General features: G+C 37.1%; 2 protein-coding genes across 2 annotated transcripts; one reads left to right on the top strand and one right to left on the bottom strand.

Annotated features, from left to right (window-relative positions):
• Nucleotides 1–361: 361 nt before the first annotated feature.
• On the top strand, nucleotides 362–1,333 carry LOC123241104 (putative olfactory receptor 52P1). The gene has a single exon (XM_044668807.1). The coding sequence runs from the start codon at nucleotides 362–364 to the stop codon at nucleotides 1,331–1,333; it is 972 nt and encodes a 323-aa protein (XP_044524742.1).
• A 7,915-nt stretch (nucleotides 1,334–9,248) lies between these two features.
• LOC123239985 (putative olfactory receptor 52P1) lies at nucleotides 9,249–10,226 on the bottom strand. The gene has a single exon (XM_044667324.1). The coding sequence runs from the start codon at nucleotides 10,224–10,226 to the stop codon at nucleotides 9,249–9,251; it is 978 nt and encodes a 325-aa protein (XP_044523259.1).
• Nucleotides 10,227–21,107: the final 10,881 nt, after the last annotated feature.

Here is a 21,107-nt window from a genome sequence, read left to right on the forward strand (position 1 = left end):
ATGAGTTTTCTCCATCAGCAAAAAAGATTCTATTACCCTTCTCAGACTGGGGATTTCCTGGATTGATGGGCCATTTTCCCTCCCTACATAGCAGGAGGTTCTTGGGATTACTTCATGGAAGGCATGTCTCCATCCTCAAATTAGGGCTCTACAAGAGGGCAATATCTCTCCCAACAAACTTGGATTTCCCTTAGTTTGGGATAATATCTCCTCCAAAAGACCAGAGTATCTCTGAAAACAGGGTCCATGTTTCCTCCTTCCTCCCTATTTCACTTCAGACATAGTCCTAAAATATCAGACTTGTCTATCTTTACACAAAGGTTATCTGCAGTTCAACTAATAGTTATTATTCCATTCTAGCATGCTGATCTCCAACCATTCTGGTGCTACGATCTTCACATTGTTGGGTGTCCCTGGTCTAGAGGCCCAGCATTTATGGCTCTCCATTCCCTTCTCGTCCATGTTTGTTGCCATCCTCATTGGCAATGGTGGCATTCTTTTTCTAGTAGCAACAGAGCCCTCCCTTCAGACACCTATGTACGCCCTCTTGGCCATGCTGATGGTGTCTGACTTGGTATCTACATTGGGTATAATTCCCAGGCAACTCTGCATCTTCTGGTTTGATGCCCATGACATTGGTACCAAAGGATGTCTTGTTCAGATGTTCTTCATCCATTGTGCATCTGTGGTGCGTTCAGCCCTCCTTGTGGCGATGGCCTTTGACCGCTATGTGGCAGTGTGTGAGCCGCTCCGTTACAACACAATTCTGAGCCATACCCTGGTAGGGCAGCTGGGGTTGTTAGCCCTTGCCAAAGGAGTTGTGCTCATCCTGCCCATGCCCTTACTGCTCCAGAGACTGACCTTTTGCAGGACAGCCATTCCTCATACCTACTGTGACCACATGGCTGTTGTGAAGATGGCTTGTGGTTACACCAAGCCCAATCGTGTCTATGGATTGTTTGTCATTCTCCTGGTGGTTGGGTTTGATCTCCTGCTTATTGGGGTCTCCTACGTACTGATCCTCCATGCTGTGCTGCGCCTCTCATCCCGAGATGCCATTCTAAAAGCACTTAATACCTGTTCAGCTCACTTTTTTGTAATCCTCATCACCTACGTGCCTGCCCTTTTCTCCTCCATAACCCACCGCATGGGACACATCATCCCTCCTCATGCACACATTCTGCTTGCTAATCTCTACTTACTCATGCCCTCATTATTCAACCCTGTTATCTATGGAATTAAGATGAAAGAGATCCGGAATAAAATAGTAAAATGTCTGTGCAAGAGGGATACTCTGGCTATCAGCCCAAGACACAAAGATGTAAGTGGATAACTAAGATGAATCTTTGACAGTTAATCTGATGCCTTTGCCACAACATATTTGGCCTCAATGTAGAACTCTCTTTAAAAATAATTAATTAAGAATATTTTTCCATGGTTACATGATTCATGTTCTTTCCTTCCCTCTTTCCTCCTCCTTCTGGAGCTGACAAGCAATTCCATTGGGTTATATTCAATACAGCACTCTTAATGAACCATAGACACAAACACACACATTAAAACACATCTCTTCCACATATGGGAAATATACAGGTTCCTAATATATAAATATTTTAATTGCTTCACTATCTGGACTGCTTTAATCTGTCTTCTGCTATCTCTATAACACAGAGTGGGCTCTAGTACCAGTCTCTCCTCTAGGTTGAAAGTAGCAGTGATATCCTGATGACAAAAGAGATAGGGCCAAACAAAGCCTATTTAACAAATGCAAAATGATTGGAAGGGACTGGACCAAAAACAAGATCCCAAAGCAATAACTGAGGCTGAAAATATGAGTTAGTAGACTAAAACCTAGAATACAATGAAAAAATTATCTGTTGAGAGATGCTCAAGAGGTCAATATAGAAGAGAATAAATCCACTATAACTATAAGCAGACTCTTAGAGGAAAATAAATGGTTTGGCCTCAAGACTTATGAAAAAAATGTTGGAAACAATTAGGGAAGAGATAAAAATAAAATGATAAATGAAATGAGATTTTGGGTGAACAATTCCAGAAGATTGGTTTAGAGCAAGAGATTGAAAACTTACACAAGTAGTAGACTTTCTGAAATGAAGAAAAGAGGAAACAGAAGTTAATATTTCTATGAAATAATAAGAAATATTAGAACAAAAGTAAGACAATGAAAAATTTGAAAAAATAGGTATCTGTCAAAAACGTGAAATTTCTGGTATACAGGTTGAAGAAATAATTTAAAAATAATCAGACTCCCTGAAACCTGTAAATAGAAAACCTGAACACTATATTTTAGGCAACCATAAAAGGACTGCCTCTATATTAGAAGATGTAGGCAAAATAACAATAAAAGAATCTTTTGGTCATTTCCTGAAGAAAACCAGAAAACAAAAACATCCAGGAATATGACAAATGTAATATAGAACTTTCAAGTAAATTTTTTTTAATGCTGTATGTATTATATAGTTAGAAACACACAATAATTGGCAGTAACTACTTTAAAAGGACAAAAATCATGTATTATATTCCAAAAAGCAAAGATAAAGCCTTACGATAAAGAAAAGCTAACTCTGCAAAATGGAGTACAATCCTACCTGTGAAGGGAAAATGTTTTTTTTTTTTTAATGGAATAGATAACTATCAAGAAATCTTAATGAAAAGATTGGAGCCAAATAAAAACTTTTAAATACAAATGCAGGAGTCAAGAATCACTTAGAAAAGTTATATTTCAGCATTCAAAAGGCACTAAATTATGCATCTTACATTAGTATAGGGAGAAAAGAGACTGGCATCCTTTGAGGATCTTAATGTGTTCAATGGATACAGAGAAAAGGAAATAAGAGAATTATATAGCACCTGGGTATGATTTTATTCTGTTTTGATGGTTTTAAGGGAGAGAAAAAAGGATTATACTAGTAAATAAATAAGGAAAAAGAGGAAGGAACTTACTATTTTCTTTAAATGGAGTGTGTAAAAAGTCAAATAAGCAAGCATGAAGAAAGGGGTAGAAGGGTAAGGCATGTTATAACTTCACTCTCATCTGAATCAAACAAATGAAATTGAATACACACATACACATAGAGAGAACTGAACATCAATATGGATACAGTTAGGAACAGGGAAAGAGAAGGTGGGTATTTGAAGAGCAATTGTCACAAGTAAAACAAATTTTAGAAGGTTTAATAAAAGAGTTGCTAAAAAGAGAAAGAAAGAAGGATAAGAATTGCTATTGATGAAGAGAAGAGGGGCAGTAGAATAGGAACATATAACTTCAATTGTAAATTATTAGTGCTGATTAGATTCCTTTGATTTCTTTCACCTCATCCTTCTTTTTACTCTTTTTTTTTAAAACCCTTGTACTCCGGTGTATTGTCTCATAGGTGGAAAATTGGTAAGGGTGGGCAATGGGGGTCAAGTGACTTGCCCAGGGTCACACAGCTGGGAAGTGGCTGAGGCCGGGTTTGAACCTAGGACCTCCTGTCTTTAGGCCTGACTCTCACTCCATTGAGCTACCCAGCTGCCCCCTTCATCCTTCTTTTTAAATGAAAGATTGGGAGGAAAAGATTAAAAAGCATAAGAACTTCATAAAATCATACATTTGGAGCTGGGTGGGACTTTAGAGGCCAAGTGAAATGTAAACTTAAGAATCACAACAGTGAACATGAATGGGGTGAACTTATCCACAAAACACAGAAATGTAGCAGAATGGATTAGGAAATAGATTAAAAATATATAATAAACACACTTGAAAGTGAGATTCATACAGTTAAAATGAGGGCACAGAGCTGCCATAAATGTTTTTGTACAAATAGGTCCTTTCCTCATTTTTATTATCTTTGGGATACAGACTCAGTAGTGGTATTACTGGATCAAAGGGTATGCACAGTTTTATTACCCTTTGGGTATAGTTCCAAATTGTCCTCCAGATGGTTGGATCAATTCACAACTCCACCATCATTGCATGAGTGTCCCAATTTTGCCATATGCTTTCCAGAATTTACTATTTTCCTTTACTGCCTAGCCAATCTGATTGGTATGAGGTGGTACCTCAGTGTTGTTTTAATTTGCACTTGTTTAATCAAGAGAGATTTATAAGATTTTTTCACATGATTATTGATGGCTTTGATTTTTTTTATCTGAAATTGCTTGTTAATATCCTTTGACCATTTTGCTATTGGGGAATGGCTTGTATTCTCACAAATTTTATTTAGTCTTTATAAATTTGAGAAATGAGACCTTTACCAGAGACATTTGTTATAAAATTTCCCCCCAATTTGTTGTTTCCCTCCTAATCTTGGTTAGATGAGTTTTATTTGTACAAAAGCTTTTTAACTTAATATAATCAAAAATATTCATTTTACATCTTATAATCGTCTGTCTATCTTGTTTGGTCATAAGTTCTTTCCATCTTCAAAGATCTTCTAGGCAAACTATTCTGTATTCCCCTAATTTAGTTACGGTATTACTCTTTATATCTAAAGCATATATGCATTTTGATCTTATCTTGGTATAGGACGTGAGATATTGGTCTATACCTAGTTTCTGCCTTACTTTTTTCTCCTCGATTTTTCCTAACAATTTTTATTAAAGAGTGAGTTCTTATTCCAAAAGCTGGGATCTTTGGATTTATCAAATGCAATGTTACCAAAGTTATTTACCCCTGTATGTTGTGTGTCTAATCTATTCCATTGACCTACCATTCTGTTCCTTAGGGAGGATCAGATTGTTTTGATGATTGCTGCTTTATAGTACAGTTTGAGATCTGGTACTGGTAGGCCTCTTTCCTTCACATTTTTTCATTAGTTCTTTTGATATTCTTGACCTTTTGTTATTCCAGATGAATTTTGTCATTATTTTTTTCTAGTTTCATAAAATAATTATTTGGTAGTTTGATTTGTATGGCACTGAATAAATAATTTAATTTAGTTAGAATTGTAATTTTTATTATATTAGATTGGTCTACCCATGAGCAATTAATATTTTTTCCAATTGTTTGGATTTGACTTTATTGGGTGAAGAGTGTTCTCTAATTGTATTAATATAATTCCTTCATTTGCTTTGGCAAGTAGATTCCCAAGTATTTTATATTATTTAGAGTGACTTTGAATGGAATTTCTGTTTCTTGTAAGAGAGCTATGGACAAGTAGTTCTAGGAGTTAGAAAGGAAAGAAACTTGGACATAGAAGCAAAAATTTATTTTTATTTTTGTTTATTTTGGTATTCATCTTATTGTTCTGCATGGAGAAGCATCAGTTCTCAGACTTAAAATGGTCTTAAGAGATAATAGAGCACCTTAACCCTATCTAATCCATGAATTCTCTCTGTAACAAGCAGAAGAAGATTAATAATCACTCTCCTGGACAGCCTTTCAAATACTTGAAGTAACCAACATTTAGCCTATAAGTGTTTAATTATCTAAGTCCAATTGAAATTCTCATATAGCCCAGTGTGCAGGCTTTTCTCCTTTCCTTATCCCTTTCTTCTACATGATTTGCTTTACAAATATTCCTTCCAAAGTTTGGTGCCCAGAACTGAACACAAAAGTCTAGCTGTAGTTTGTCCAGAAAAGAGTATGGTGAGATGATCTATACCTCTTGATAAAACCTTTAAGTTATACTAACTTTTTTTTGCCTGCCTCATCATACTATGGAGTCCCAATGAACTTGTAATTCATCAAGCCAGTCTCCTGGCTCAAGGGAATCTACCTCTATGGAAGGTAGATTGGGATAATACATCCACGGGATTCAACTCCTTTCTCAGCAGAATCACTCCCAACCCCCATAAAACCAAGGTCTAGTCCTGTTCATTCATTCAGTCAATCAATCAAACATTTTAAGCAACTAGATGCTGTGTGCTTTATGTTAAACACCCAGGGCACAAAAAGAGCAAAAAGACGTCCCTAGCCCTCAAGGTGCTTATCATCTAATAAGGGAGATAGATTCTTCACAGTCTACACTTGAGTAGTAGAAAGGTCTTGACCAATGGATACCACCTCCCTGAACCTCCTCTCCCCTCTGATTGGAGGGCTGGAGAGTAGAATACTAAATCCCTTGCAATGGCTTCCTTTATAGGATAGACACTGGACTTTTACTTACTCTGCTCCACATCTAATGTTCTGCCTAGTTTCAGGGAAGTAATGTATGATGAGGCTAGGATGGAAAGTTGTTCATAGAATCAAACAGTTAGAACCAGAAAGGGCTTTTAAAGCCCCTAGGTCCAATCTTCTCATTCAATAGAGGAGGAAACTGAGTCACAGAGAGGTAAGGTAACTTGTCAAAGGTCACAGAGAAAGAAAGTTGCAAAAATAATAGTTAATTCCAAATTCTCTATTGCAAAATTCAGCACTCTCACTGCCCAGTTAGAGTATTGAATATAAGATAAAAGAAATTAAATTAGATAATGGGGACCTGTTGAAAAATTTTGGACAAAGAAAAGCTATAACCAAATTTATACATAAGAAAATATGTCTAGCAGCAGCACAAAAAGATGTGTTTATAATAATAACTAGCAATTACAAAGTCCTTTAAAGTTTGCAAAGTGCCATACATAATCTTATTTAAATCTCACAACAGTCCTGGGCACTAGGTGCTCCATTTTGTAGATGAAGAAACTAAGTCAGAGAAAGGTTAAGTGAATTGCCAGGGACCCATAGCAAGTAAGAGTTCAAGATAAGATTCCAACTTAGGTCTTAATGACTCCCCAAACAGCATTCTATCTACTGTACCACATAGCTGTTTGCTTTAGGGCAGGACAATCTGTTAGGAAGCATTTCTGAAAGTTCGAGTAGTGCCAGTGGAAATAGATATGAGAAAACACATTCAAGAAATTTTCTTTGGTTGTCCTTCATTTCTGGCATTCTCTTTCTTCTCAGCACTCTACTTCCTATCTTCCTTCAAATCTCAGCTAAAATACTACCTTTGTTAAGAAGGTTTTCCAAGACCTCTAGTGTTGTCTTTCTTCTGAGAATATCTCCAATTTATTCTGAATATATCTTGTTTGCATTCTTTCTTGCCTATTAGTTGTAAATTCCTTGAGAGCAGAGATTTTTTTTGTCATTCTTTGTAGTCCCAGACCTTAGCACAGTGCCTAAATGTATTAGAGGAATAATAATTATTGATGACATATGAGGAATATAACAGAGGTATTTGTATCTGGATTTTTTGTAACTATTGGATATGAGAAGTGAAGGAAAGTGGGGGGAGTAAAAAATAATATTTCAAACTTGGGTTATTAAGTGGAATCATGGTGCTACAAACTGAAATAAGGAATTTAGAAAATAGAGCCTGTTTAAGAAGAAATGTAACAATCTCAGGCTTGGTCATTTGTTAAACTAATAATGGGTTTGTAATCCCTGTATTCATCTATCATATTTATTTTTAGAGTCAATGACCTACTCTATCTGCAAAGTTTCTGCAAATGTTTGAGTTTTTAAGGAAAGATAGAAGTGTAAGCCTAGGAGAAGGCTGGAAGATGTGAGTTAGAATCTGTATAGAGAAGATTCAGGGCAATTAAAGGATGGTAGCTTTATTAGAGAGATTAGAAGAATTAGAGAAGGAAAAAGTGAGAGCGCACTGAATAGCAGGGTTGACATTGGTTTCCTGTGTGACTTACAAACATTTTAGTTCTTTATCCTTAGGCTCTCCTATCTTGTCATGTTCGGTAGGACTTTCTACCACTTTGTCCAAGGGTTTTTAAGTCCAGATGCAACCCAGAGAGAAAACTGCCTCTTTGTAAGATGACACAATTTAAGTGTGGAGACTGTACTACTGTAGGTATCATCACTTCCATTTTATAGTTGGGGAAAGAAACACCAAGCAACTTATCTGAATTAACACAATTAATTGGTTTGGAACTGGGACTTGAATTCAATTATCTTTTTAAAAAGTTTTATTGATACTCTTTATTTTTTATATCACAGTAATTTCTTTTTGGGTATATACCCAAACCACTGAAACATTCTTTCTGTCAGAGAAAAATAGCTAAGAAAAATTGACTGAAAAAACAACTATGTCTATCAGTATATGTAACATTCCACATTCAGAATATCCCATAATTCTCTGAAAAAGAAAGAACTGTGTCTCATCATCTCTACTCCAGAACAAAGCTTGGTTATTATCATTAATCTGAGTTCATCTATATCTGTGTTGCTTTGTTCCTGTTATTGATGTCTTTGTTCTTCACTTTCCATTACTTCATCGTCTTGTGGTGTTTCTCTGAATTGCTCACATTCACATAGCACAATTTGTTCCACAATTTCCCAAATAATGGGCACCTACTTGTTTTTCATGTTTTTGACACCATAAGAAAAATTGTTATGATGGATATTTTGATGTACAAAATATGGGACTTCCCCCCACACACACTTTTACTCCACCCCCACCTTTTTTGAGTATATATCCAGGATTAGGATCACCAGAGAAAAATGTTATATTTTAATGATTTAAAAAATTCAAATTGTCTTCTAGAATAATTGCAACAATTCAGAGATCTACTAACAGTGTTTTCATTTCTTCTTACTTTAAAAAATATTCTTTGTTATAAAAGAGGAAATTCTGGGATGGGAGAGTGAAGGCATATAGTAGAATCAAGAAAATTTTATTTAAAAAAAAGGGTGTGATCTCATCTTTGTCAGTACTTCCTCCTCAAGTTAGAATCATACCTTTCTATGACTTTCCATACTGGGTGGTTCTCTTTCAAATGATTATACAAATCCTCTAGAAGAGATCCACTGGATGCTGGAGTCCATTAAGAAAATACCTTAGAGATATTGTTAAAGGGCTTAGGTCATTCACCTATTTTCTTTTATTCTTGATACATGACTGGTACATCTTGCTTTTTCCTCATTAATGTCCTTGATATCTTTTTAAATTATATTTTTATTTTTATTTTGAATATTTTCCCATAGTTACACATTTCATGTTCTTTCCCTCTCTCCAAGCCCCCCCCCCCCCCAATCCTCCTTAGCCAAGGCATAATTCCACTGCTTTTAATGTCCTGGATATCTTAACACCTTAATATTTTCCAAATCTAAAACAGAATGGTCTTAAAGGAGCAGGCTGATCTCTGAGTCTATGTCTATAGTAACAGGGAACAGGCCATACGACTTTGTGACTAGCATGTCAAGAGTTGGCATAGAGATAATATTTTATATCTCATTTTTAGGCAGGAGCCAAATCTCAACTTGCCTGGTCTTCTTTCCCTGTTCTCTATTCATCCCTGCTCCCTCCCAATCATCAGATAGTTTTCTGACTGGGGGCTTTGGTAATGGGCTCCTTTTTCCAGCAACCATATTTGGTCACTTTGTCCCTAAACTCCTTAGTCTTTACTCCATAGATGATGGGGTTGAGCATAGGGGGCACGAGGAAGTAAAGATTGCCAAGAATGGTGTGAACATGGGGCGGAATGCCCCGACCAAACCGATGGGCCAGGAAAGAGAAAAGCGGAGGTGTGTAAGATGTCAGCATCACACAGATGTGTGTGGTGCATGTGTTGACCGCCTTGTGGTGAGCCTCCTTGGAGGAGAGTCGCATCACAGCCCGGATGATGAACACGTAGGATGAGCCAATGGCAGAGAAATCCAGGCCAACGACCACCAGGGCTACCACGAGGCCATAGAAACGGTTGACGGTGGTGTCCGCACACACCATTTTCACCACAGCCATGTGTTCGCAATAGGTGGTAGGGATCACCCGGCCCGAACAAAATGGCATTCGCTGAAGAAGGACGGGCATAGGAAGGATAAACGCGACGGCTCTCGCTAAGCTGGCCAGCGCAATGAGACCTATGCGGCCATTGGAGAGAATGGTGGCGTAGCGCAGCGGCTCACAGATTGCCACATAACGGTCGAAAGCCATGGTCATCAAAACGGCTGACTGCATGACAGAGATGGAGTGGATGAAGAACAGCTGGATCAAACAGCCCTCGAAGCTGATCTCCCTTTGGCCGAACCAGAAAATGCACAGTGCTTTGGGAATGGTGGTGGTGGACATGCCCAGATCAGTGAGAGCCAGCATGCAGAGGAGCAGGAACATGGGCTTGTGCAGCGTGCGCTCTGTGGTGATGATGAACAGGATGGTGACATTACCCAGAACAGTGATGAAATACATGGAAGAGAAGGGGATTGATATCCAAAAATGGGTATCCTCCAATCCAGGGATGCCTTTTAGGATGAAGTAAGAAGGCTTCCCATGGGTAAAGTTGAAGGTAGTCATGATGGGACACCAGTCAGGTCACTGAAGTGGATGATAAAGAAAAAATATGTTTTTCCCCCCTACAAAAAAAGTCAGAAACATTACAGTGGTGAAAAAAAAAAAAAGATCACAGGATGAAAGATTTAGACCGTAGAAGGGAATAACCTCCTCAGCTTACATGGAAAAAAAAATAGGTCCAGACTTACACAATATCACAGACAATGGAAGAGCCAGGAGTCCTTAAACTATAGTTTTATTATTATCTTTTAGTTATTTTTCAGTCATGTCTGATTCTTCATGACATCGTTTTGGGTTTTCTTGGCAGAGATATCGCAGTGGTTTGCCATTTCCTTCTCTGTCCCATTGTACAGATGAGGAAACTGAGGCAAACAGGATTAAGTGATTTGCTCAGCTTCACATAGTAAGTGTCTGAGGTCAAATTTGAACTCAGAAAGATGAGTACTCCTGCCTCCAGACCCAACACTCATCTCCTGTGCCACCTAGCTGCCTGATCTATACAACAATGTATAATTAGAAATTTTGTACCCTTGGACTTCATCTCCCAGCATCCCTTTCCCTGTGCCCCCACGTTTTCATCTTCACGTGTTGTTTATAAGTTTGCTGTAAACTCTGCCTCTCGCTCTCTTTTTCCCCCACATGTGCAGCTGAGTTAGCTCCCTTTTTACTCTAGCTTTTTGCTTTAGTTATTATTAATAAATCTCATTAAATATAATACTTGGAGATATTATATATTAGTTTTTAATCTCACAACAGGAACCATCATAACATAGTTTATTACCCTATAGATTCAGTTGTTCTACAGTTTACATCACTGCAACCCAAATATAAATACACATAATAAAAGTCAGGCAAGGTCATTGGCCTATGATGTTATCTATAAATATAGTTTTATAAGGGAATCTTCTGAATGTATTTCATGAAGGAAGGATAAAGGAAAATGTAGTCACTTTTTCAGACAGTGGGAAAAATAATGAATGAATATTTCTCAAAGGGTGAGGCCTTTCTTTACTGTGTTCAGGAGATCTGCTATGCTCTCTGAATCCCTAAGTTAAGTACGACTCAAACGCCACTGCTTCAGGAAGCCCCAATCAGTAATGAACTTCCCCTTCAGATCTCACATAGTATTTTGTTTATTCTTCTCTCATCTATTTAAGTGTTATTTTGACAATTTTGCCACATTTTGCCATTTCTATTTTCTTGCCCTTGAGACCCTCTCTCCATTCAGAAAGATACCACCTTATTTTATGCCCTCATAACTCCTGTACTAGAATGTTTCAACAACTCCCTACTCAGTCTCTCTACTTCAAAGTTTCTCCCCATTCTAGTCCATCCTGCAAATTACTGTCAAAATAATTTCCCTTAAGTGCAAATCTGATCACATTGCCTTTCTCCCTTAACTCAATGAACTTCAATGACTTTCTATTGTCTTTGAGATAAAATATTAACTACTTTTCAGCTTTTAAAGTTCTACACACTTGGCCCCAACCTAATTTTCCTGGCTCATTGGATATTGTTCTTTCTACATCTATCATCTAGTCAAATTGATCTTCTCACTGTTCCTTCCACATAGCATTACCCCTCCCCACTCTTTATCCTTATACTGGTTTTTTTACATGCTTAGAATACAATCCCTCCTTATTTCTAATCCCTTCCTTCAAGATACTGATCAAACATTATCTTTTCTGCATGAAGCCCTTCTTGATCTTTCCAGGTGCTGGGATCTTGCCTCCAAAATTAGGCACTTCATGTAGAATTGGGTTTATTCACCTTCTATTTATGTTTCATATATATTTTATATGTACTTCTTGTCTTTCCCATTATAATGTAAGCTTTTTGAGTAGAAATTATTTCAATCCCTTTCCTTATATCTCCAGTTTAGCATGGTGTCCTTATTATGTGAGTGATTAATAAAAACTTAATTGATTAACTATTTCTTCACATGTCGTAAATCCCCCAGAGACCAGGATTAGACCAATGATTTCATTGATATTGAGAACTCCAGATGAGGAAACTCCCTCTACAAAACTTGATTAGAATCTTTTCTTTAATTTGTGGTCCTAGATAGTTGCCTAGGTTACTGAGATTATGTGACTTGCCTGGGGTCATACAGGGAGTAGTGTCAGAGATGTTATTTGGGCATATTTGAATATACCTCATATATTACAACACAATATATATCATAGGGCAGTAGGTAAGATCATTGGATGTATAGCGAGGAGAATCTGAGGTTGAATCTGACTTTAGACACTTACTATGTGATCCTGAGCAAGTTACTTAATCTCTGTTTGCCTCAGTTTCCTCATCTGTGGAATAGGAATATATTAGCATTTTTCTTCTAAGATGGTTATTAGGATAAAATAAAATTATATTTGTAAAGTGTTTTGAAAACTTTAAAGAACTATGTAAATGTTTTATACACATACATGTACACACATAAATCCCATAGATTTTTGTTTGGACATATATGTCATTAGTTATATATCCTCCTTACTAGACATTAATTTTCATAAGGCCAGGAATTGTATCTCATTTTAACTTTGAATCTTAACCATCATCGAACTTGGCATACAGGAGAACCATAATAAATATTTGTTGAATTTCATGTTGAATAGAACATATTCAAGAAAGAATTAAATTCCTTCACAATCCACTCTTCTCCTCACCATCCCACTCCCATTGGGCAGTTTCTGTTGTAGAAAGAAAAAATGTCCAACCCAAAACCCCAAGGAACTCCTCACTTCAGCATCTCTCTCTCAGTTCCTCAGGGACAGCCTTGAGGATTGTGACTTGGTTTTGTCACTTCAAATAAATCAGCATTAATTTAGCATCTGTTATTTGCAAGAAACTATCAGTTTATACTTGGTTCAGTTTTGCAATGGGAAATTCATAGCCCATAAATTAGAAGTTTTAGGCTAATGTTCTAGCTCTGTAGAAAGGATGAATGACTGGAATGTATCCAAAAGTCAAGTCTGAATTGAACCCCCAACATTTTTGGGGGTTACCATCAAATAATTATAGAGTATTAAGTGCTAACTACAGGCTCGGCACTCTGCTAGATGCTGGAGATCAAAATATTAAGAAACAGTTTCTACCCACAAGGATTTTGGAGAACAATAAGGGATACAAGAAGCATGTATAAGGTGATACAGAATAGATATGAAGAGAATAAATACAAATAAACCCTTGTAAATTAAGCAGGAAGTAGTTTAGGGGAAGCAGCAATAAAGGGGAGAAATTATTAGTGGTTTCATGTAGAAGGTGGTGGTGCTTGAGCCACATTTTGAAGGAAGAGAGGGATTCTATTTGTCAGAGATGAGGAAATATATGGCAGGTGTGAGAAACAGCCAATGCAAAGGAGGAGGAGGAGGAGGCAGACATGGAAAAATAAGAACTGCAGAAGGAAGGGTATGACTGATGATGTCAATCCCAAGCCAGGTTGATAATGGTATTGAAAGTGAAATGGGAAGAACACTGGTTTTGGGGTCAGAGGACCCAGATATTCAAATTTATGTTCTGCTATTTACTGTTCATGTGATCTCCAGGCTTCAGGTGCCTCGGGTATAAAATAAGGGAGTTGAACTAGATAATTTGTGGTGTCCCTACCAGTCTAGATTTATAATTATATAATTCTTCTCAGCTCTAAATCTAAGAAATTTATACTATTAATATGCTTAATATCTTAGCTATTAAGAACTAAGGAAGGAAGAATCCAAACTGCCTAACCAGAAAACAATAGTGAGATGATGCACAGGAAATGCTATGGATTTGTAGATTCTACTAAGGTCTCCAATTCACATTCAGAGAACAACTCATGTTTCTTAAGATTTGCTGACTCTCCATTCTCTCCACTCTCTTCATTCTCCTGCCCAAGTCCAAATGTGAAGAGACTTAGGTAAAGGCTAAGAATGAATGAAAAATATTTCTCATATTTACTATGTGTAAAACATTGGAAATAAAAATATTGCTGTAATGTTCTACAATCTTATTTCATGGCAAGCATATATTTGGAGTCTGAGCCAAGGAAACATCAACAAATCTTATGCTCACAGGATTTTACAATTTACTAGGGGATATGACACCTCTACAAATGACTGTAATGTGCAATGCCACCTCAACTACTTAACCACAGAATTCAGAGTTGGAAAGAACCCTTATAGGTTACTTAGTCTGAATCATATCTACACAGGGATGTCCCTTGTAGTGATTCAGGCAATGGTTCATCCCAGCTTTATTTGAAGTTCTCCAAAAATGGAGACTACAATTACTCAAGTCAGATTATTCCATTTTTTGAAGGATATAATTCTTAGGAAGTAATTTCCTACATTGAATTGAAATCAGCCTCTCTGCAATTTATACTCATTCTCCATCTTCTCTTTTTGGGGTCACCAGAACAAGTCTAATCTCTATTTCACATGACAACCGTTCAAATGTTATTATGAACCTCCCTCAGCTCCTTCATTCAATCCTAATATTACATGGACTCCATACTGTAAGTCAATGCCTTCTACAAAATGGGGCATTGAGAAATGAACACAGCATTGCTTAAGCATTATTACCAAGGAAGAAGGTAGACTTTTGCCTCCCTAGAATATCACATAAGGAAGCTATGTGGCACAGTGTATAGAGTGTTAGACCTAGAGTCAAGAATACCTGAATGCAAATCTAGCCTCAGACATTTGTGTGACCTTAGGTACTTAAGTCACGTAACTGTGTTTGCCTCAGTTTCTTCATCTATAAAATGAACTTGGAGAAGAAAATGGCAAACCACTCCAGTATCTTTACCAAGAAAACCCTAAATAGGGTCATTAAGAACTGGACACAACTGAAATGACTAAACAAGATCATCACATTAGTTTAATTTTTTAAATTCCATATAATGCTATTTGTTCCTATTGGGCATGTATTCCACTAAAAGATCACTGGATTTAGCATCAGAAGACACAGGGTTCAAATTCCAGATCTGCTACTTATTCTTTATGAGATCTTGGCCAGTTTATTTAACTTCTCTGGGTCTTGATTTCTTCACCTATGAAATGGATGACTAGATGATCTCTCACCTCAATTTATTTTCATGTGAACTGGTATGTAGCCATACCTCTTGCTAGAGGACTTTATATTTAGTCCCATTAAATTTCATTCTTGCTAAATCTGGCCCATTTGATATCCTGCCAGAATATTTTAGTATCTTGATCTTATTGTCCAACGTGGTCACTATCTTCAGGTATATATATCTAGTAATTTGATCAGCATGTATGCCTCCATTCAACTTATTGATAAAAAAATGTTGAATGGCTCAGGATAAATCAGTTTCCTGAAGGACCCTACTAAATATTTTCCACTATTGAAATTGATACAATATTATTTATTAGGCATCATCATTCAACTTATTCAGAATAAACTTAATTATATGATTACTTCCCCCATATTGAAGTTTTTCAGGGTGCTTTACATATATCACTTCACCTTCAATAACTATTATATGGATTTTATATACAAGGAAATTGAAGTTTAGAGAGATTAAGAGATCCACCCATAGTCACCTACCTACCCAGATGCTCACCTTGTTTTCAACTTAACTCTTTCTGACTTCAAGTCTTAACATCCAATCCATACCATAAAGCATTGAAAGTGAAAGGAAAAACAAATCCATAATCCTATACTTCCTTCAATGTTATAAAAGTTGAACAAATTTAAAGAGTCATAACACATTAAACAATATTAAGCAGCTCCCTCTTAAGGATGACAATAGGGAAAGGGACCCCAAATTGTAGCATATTAAAGGGGAAAGAGGAAGACAGTTGAGAAAAATGTTTGAAAGGAAAATAAGAAAAGAACAGTGACTGACAGAGATATAGGCTTCCAGCCCAGAAATCACCAGAGAGGGAAAAATTAAGACAGAGCTCCTTAAATTTTGGAAGATGATTGAGGTAGAGGGAAAGGAGGTTCTCCAAAGTGGACACAAGTATTCCAAAGGAGTTTGGAAAAAGCAAAATGTAAGAGTCAAGAAGAGTATGACTATAAAACATCTAACCACTACTTGTTTAGAGGAGATGATCATCAGGTGTGGGTCTGGGAATGAGTAAGGGTACTTTGTGAGTTATCTCCCACCCCTCTGTGTCCTAGCTACTGAGCAATGGGTTGGAGGATATTTGAGAGGGAAATATTCAAAGAGGAGAGAAACCTTGGAGAGAATAGGGGTGGGGAAATGGAAATAGCACATGAAGGAAAAGATTGAGTTTCTCCAGGCTATCTGGGGATAATGGAACCCAGAGAATAGACTAGGTGGAAGGCAGTAGTAGTAGGAGTGTCAGCTCAGCACCCTCAGTGTGTTAGGTACCACTCCAAAGAAATGAATACCTGGTTTTCATGGAGATTACTTTATGGGGTCACCTAAGCAGGGGGAGATTTGACCTGAAAGAATGAATGGCCAGGACCTTTTTTGGGGGGTGGGGCACAGACAGCAGAAAAAACTTTGAAGAAGGGGAGATGGAAGAGGGTACCAACACCTGCCCTCTTCCCTAAGACTTACCCCAAGGTGAGTCTAAAATGGTGGCCATTGAGCATGAGTTGGATTTCAGTACCACCCAATGAGTTCCTGGGTGTATAGGTGAAGTGTGCATGTGTGTCTCAGCATGTGTTCCCCTGATTTTGAAATAGCATACACATTTCACAAGGACTCATCTACTCCACAAACAGATGCACCTTGACATCTAGCCAGATCCAGGATATAACCTCAAGTAAATATCCCAGGGGATGGCAGAATTATTTTACCCCTTGGGGGTACTAGAACTAGAGGCTAAAAATAGTGGTGTAAAGTCATTCCAGGAGGGGCTAAGGAATCCTCAAGGAGTTTTCCAACCTAGATTGCTAAGACCATTCCTGGTAGAGCTGCTAGTACTCTGACCTCCCCATGGACAGAGTAGCACTGAGCTGGTAGGAAGCAAGACTAGGAAAGGAAGATTCAAGTAGACATTGAATTTTCTTCTTTCTCCAGTGATTCTTTATATGAATGTTGACCTAAATTGTGGAGTGGGAGTCAGGGTGGGGAGTAGGGAATTCTTAATATATATTACATTTTTACTTTTTACTTAATGTAAATTATATTTGTATATAATAAATATGTCACATATTTATTATATATTAGACATTATATAATATATTTATATAATAATAAAATATAATAGAATTATATTTTATACTTAATGTAATATATATATGCATGAGTACATTCTATAGAAAGAAATATTAATTTATTTAAATTGATGAAGGAAAGATAAGATGAACCCTCATAAAAATTCTGCAGAGCAAGCATATCCTTTTATTCATTATGAAAAGGAAGCAAGAAAACACAGACTATGACATAGAAATGTATTGCTGCAATCACAGTTTTAATGACAACACAGATTTCCCTCTACTAGTACATTTTATATATAAAAAGTATATATACAAATATTTAGGCTTTATGGATTTGATTGTCATTCTTTCCTTTATTTTCCAAACAATTAAGCAGTATAAAAGTAAACTTTAACTTTGAACAGCTATCCCCAGAAAGAATTTAATAAGAATATGTTAGAATTTTTGTTCTTATTACAAGGAGAAACATTTCCTCTTTAAGTTCATGTGGTAGATAATTGCTTCCAAATATATATATTTATCCCAACGAAAAAATTATAGAGGCAACACTATGCTTAAGAATAGGTTCAATCCTCAGAGAAAACCTGAATAATCACATGAATTCTGAGAAGGTTTCTTAAAGGCAAAATTACATGGGAGTGACAAAGAAATAATTCATTTACGAATTACAGTTTTGTACATTCCTCCTAGGACATAAAAGTGAAAGGAAAAACATATCCACAATCCTATACTTCCTTCAATATCACAAACGTTAAGCAAACTTTAAGTCATAATCTCACACATGGAGTATAAGGGATGTTCCAGGAAGTCTAGTAACTCTGGTGGGAGGGTCCTTTTGTTTTTCAGGGCTGCTTATCCTCCTTTGGTGTCCACATGCCACCCAGCTCTCCCCTGTGGCTCCAAGAAGTGGTAACATTTGCACAGTGGTCACACTCAGGTAAAACTGTCATGGCAGGGAAATTAAACCAGGCTGAGGATAACCAGATGACTTCAATAAGGATGCAATGCAGCTACTGCACTGACAGTAAATTATTATTTTTTAAACACTTATCTTCCATCTGAGAATCAATAATGGGTATTGGTTCTAAGGCAGAAGAATGGTAAGGGATAGGCAATGGGGTTTAAGTGACTTGCCAAAGGTGACACAGCTAGGAAGTGTCTGGGGCCAGATTTGAACTCAGGAACTTGTGTCTCTGGGTCTGACTCTCAATCCACTGAGCCACCCAGCTGCCCCCAATGGTAAATTATTTAACTTGGCTTTCTGTTCACAAATGATTGTTCACTCAGTGTGGCCTCTGAGATTGAGATGCAAAAGAACATGGATTGACCCTCTGCAACCTGTGCTTATTTTTGGCCTGACAATTAACACCAAGAAAGCAAAGGTTCTCCACCAGCCAGCTCTGTGCTTCCCATACTTGAAACCATTGGTGTCAGCAAATGGATAAATTTTGAACAATGTGGTTAAGTTCACTTTCCTTGGCAGTATGCTTTCCAGGGATGTCCATATAGATATGAGGTTGACACACGTATTGATAGAGCTAGCTCAGTGTTTGGGAGACTCTGAAGAAGAGTATGAGAGAGAAGAGGTAGGAGCTGCCTACCAAACTGAAAGTTTGGGTTGATCTCATTGTTATATGCCTGTGAAACCTGGAAAGTAACACTAGAATTGCTTCCATTTGAATTGTCTAAGGAAGATTCTGAAGATCATTTTGCAAGATAAGGTACTGGATACTGAAGTCCTTTCTAGATCTGAACTGGCAAGAATTTGGACTCTAATGCAGAGAATATAAATCTGATGGCCTGACTATGTCATTCCAAAGTCAAATATTTATGGAGAACTCATACAAGGCAATTGCTCACAAAGAAGACATTAGAAGTGATATAAGGACACTTTTTAGGTCTCTTTGAAGAACAGTGATAATTGTAATAATTGGGAGACACTGGCACAGAACCATCCTGCATAGCATGAGTGAGCATCAAAGAAGGTGCTGTGCTTTATAAGCAAAGCAGAATTGTAGTAGCTCCATAGAAATATGAGGTGCAAAAATTTAGAGATGTCTCCATCCCAAATGTTCATATGGGCTATTTGTGACATGTAATAGAGCCTTTTGAGCTCTAATTGGTCTGTTCAGCCACAGTCAGACACATATATTGACCCTGACATAGTGATACCATTTTGATCCTTTTTGAGTACAAAGGACAACAACCAATTTCCCTTATCCTCTAAGGAAATAAACTTTAACAAAATCTCTAGTTAAATAAGTCAGTTTACAAATTAAACTACATTTAGAGGATTCCCTGATGGACTGGTTGAGGAAGAGGATTTACATATTGCTAAGGAGTCAAGGACAGCTGAGATTCTTCCTCTGCCTTGGTATCTAAGGAGTATTTAAGGCTCTAAGTAAAATTTTACATCCTATAGGACAGGTTTTAGATCAAGTGAGGTTAATATGAAGATAAATTTCTAAACTTTGGAAGAAGAATGACCTTGAGGCCTGAGTAATAAAAGTTTATTAAAAAATTTCATAATACTTTGTTTTGTAAGGAGATCTTGGTTTTTTTTTTTGTTTTTGTTTAACTAGCCTAGCCCAAAGTTTCATAGAAGCAAGAATGATTATGTTATTTTTGCCTAGAAACTTTTTGCCAGTGTAATGGGAAGCCTGGGCCAATCTTCCTATTATACAGGTGGGTTGGGAGATTGAAGTAAGAGGTTATAATATTTACTATCTATCATTAAAGTAGATAGATTACTTGTTAAGCATTGTACCAAATACTCTTCCATTTGTACGCATGAGTCTTTTACTAACTATGATTTTAGTTAGAAAATTTGTATTAGAATTAGAATAAAAGAACATATGTGTATGATTGCATCTTTGAGAGATGGACATGAATATGGCAGATGGAGAGAAGCTTTCAAAGAAAAGTATCTCAGACTTGAAAGAGACTACCTAGCCAATTCCACTTATTTTTTTTAAACCCTTGTACTTCGGTGTATTGTCTCATAGGGGGAGGAGTGGTAAGGGTGGGCAATGGGGGTCAAGTGACCTGCCCACGGTCACACAGCTGGGAAGTGGCTGAGGCCAGGTTTGAACCTAGGACCTCCCATCTCCAGGCCTGACTCTCACTCCACTGAGCTACCCAGCTGCCCCCATCCACTTATTTTTTTTTCTTTTCTAGTTTATGGTTTTTGGGAGCTACTCAGAAACTTACTAGCCCCCCAGCTACTAAGGGTAGGGATTAAGGCCTGTCAAAAAGAAATATGCCAATGTGAAACAAGCTTGAGACAGCTTTGGAGTCCATCCTGAGGGTATTCCCAATACCAAAAATGGGGAGAACTCAGAATGTGAGTAAAAGGAGAATAAAAGGAAAAAAAAAGATAAAAAGGGGTAGAAAAAAGATTTCAAGAGGAAGAAAATTTAGTTGAAAATCTAGATCATGAACAAAAGTATCAAAGATGAAGATGCTAAATTTAAAAGGAAGGATGATTTCAAAAATCAACTTCTTCATTTCACTTTCTATTCAGAACTAGCCCTTTTTCTGTCCATTTTTCTGTACCAGCTTCCATTAAAGATTACATTTAGTGATCATTTACATTCCATATTAACAAGAGAGGGCTTTACTAGAGGCATTTCTACTTCTTTCCCATTTTCACTCCATCTTCCTGTGAAGAGCCTGCTCTTTGCTCCGGTGGGTCTCTGGAGGTGGGATGTCTTGGTGATAATGAAATGAAAATGAGCCAGAATGCGA

The sequence above is a fragment of the Gracilinanus agilis genome, chromosome 3, assembly GCF_016433145.1.
Source record: "Gracilinanus agilis isolate LMUSP501 chromosome 3, AgileGrace, whole genome shotgun sequence".
Taxonomy (NCBI): domain Eukaryota; kingdom Metazoa; phylum Chordata; class Mammalia; order Didelphimorphia; family Didelphidae; genus Gracilinanus; species Gracilinanus agilis.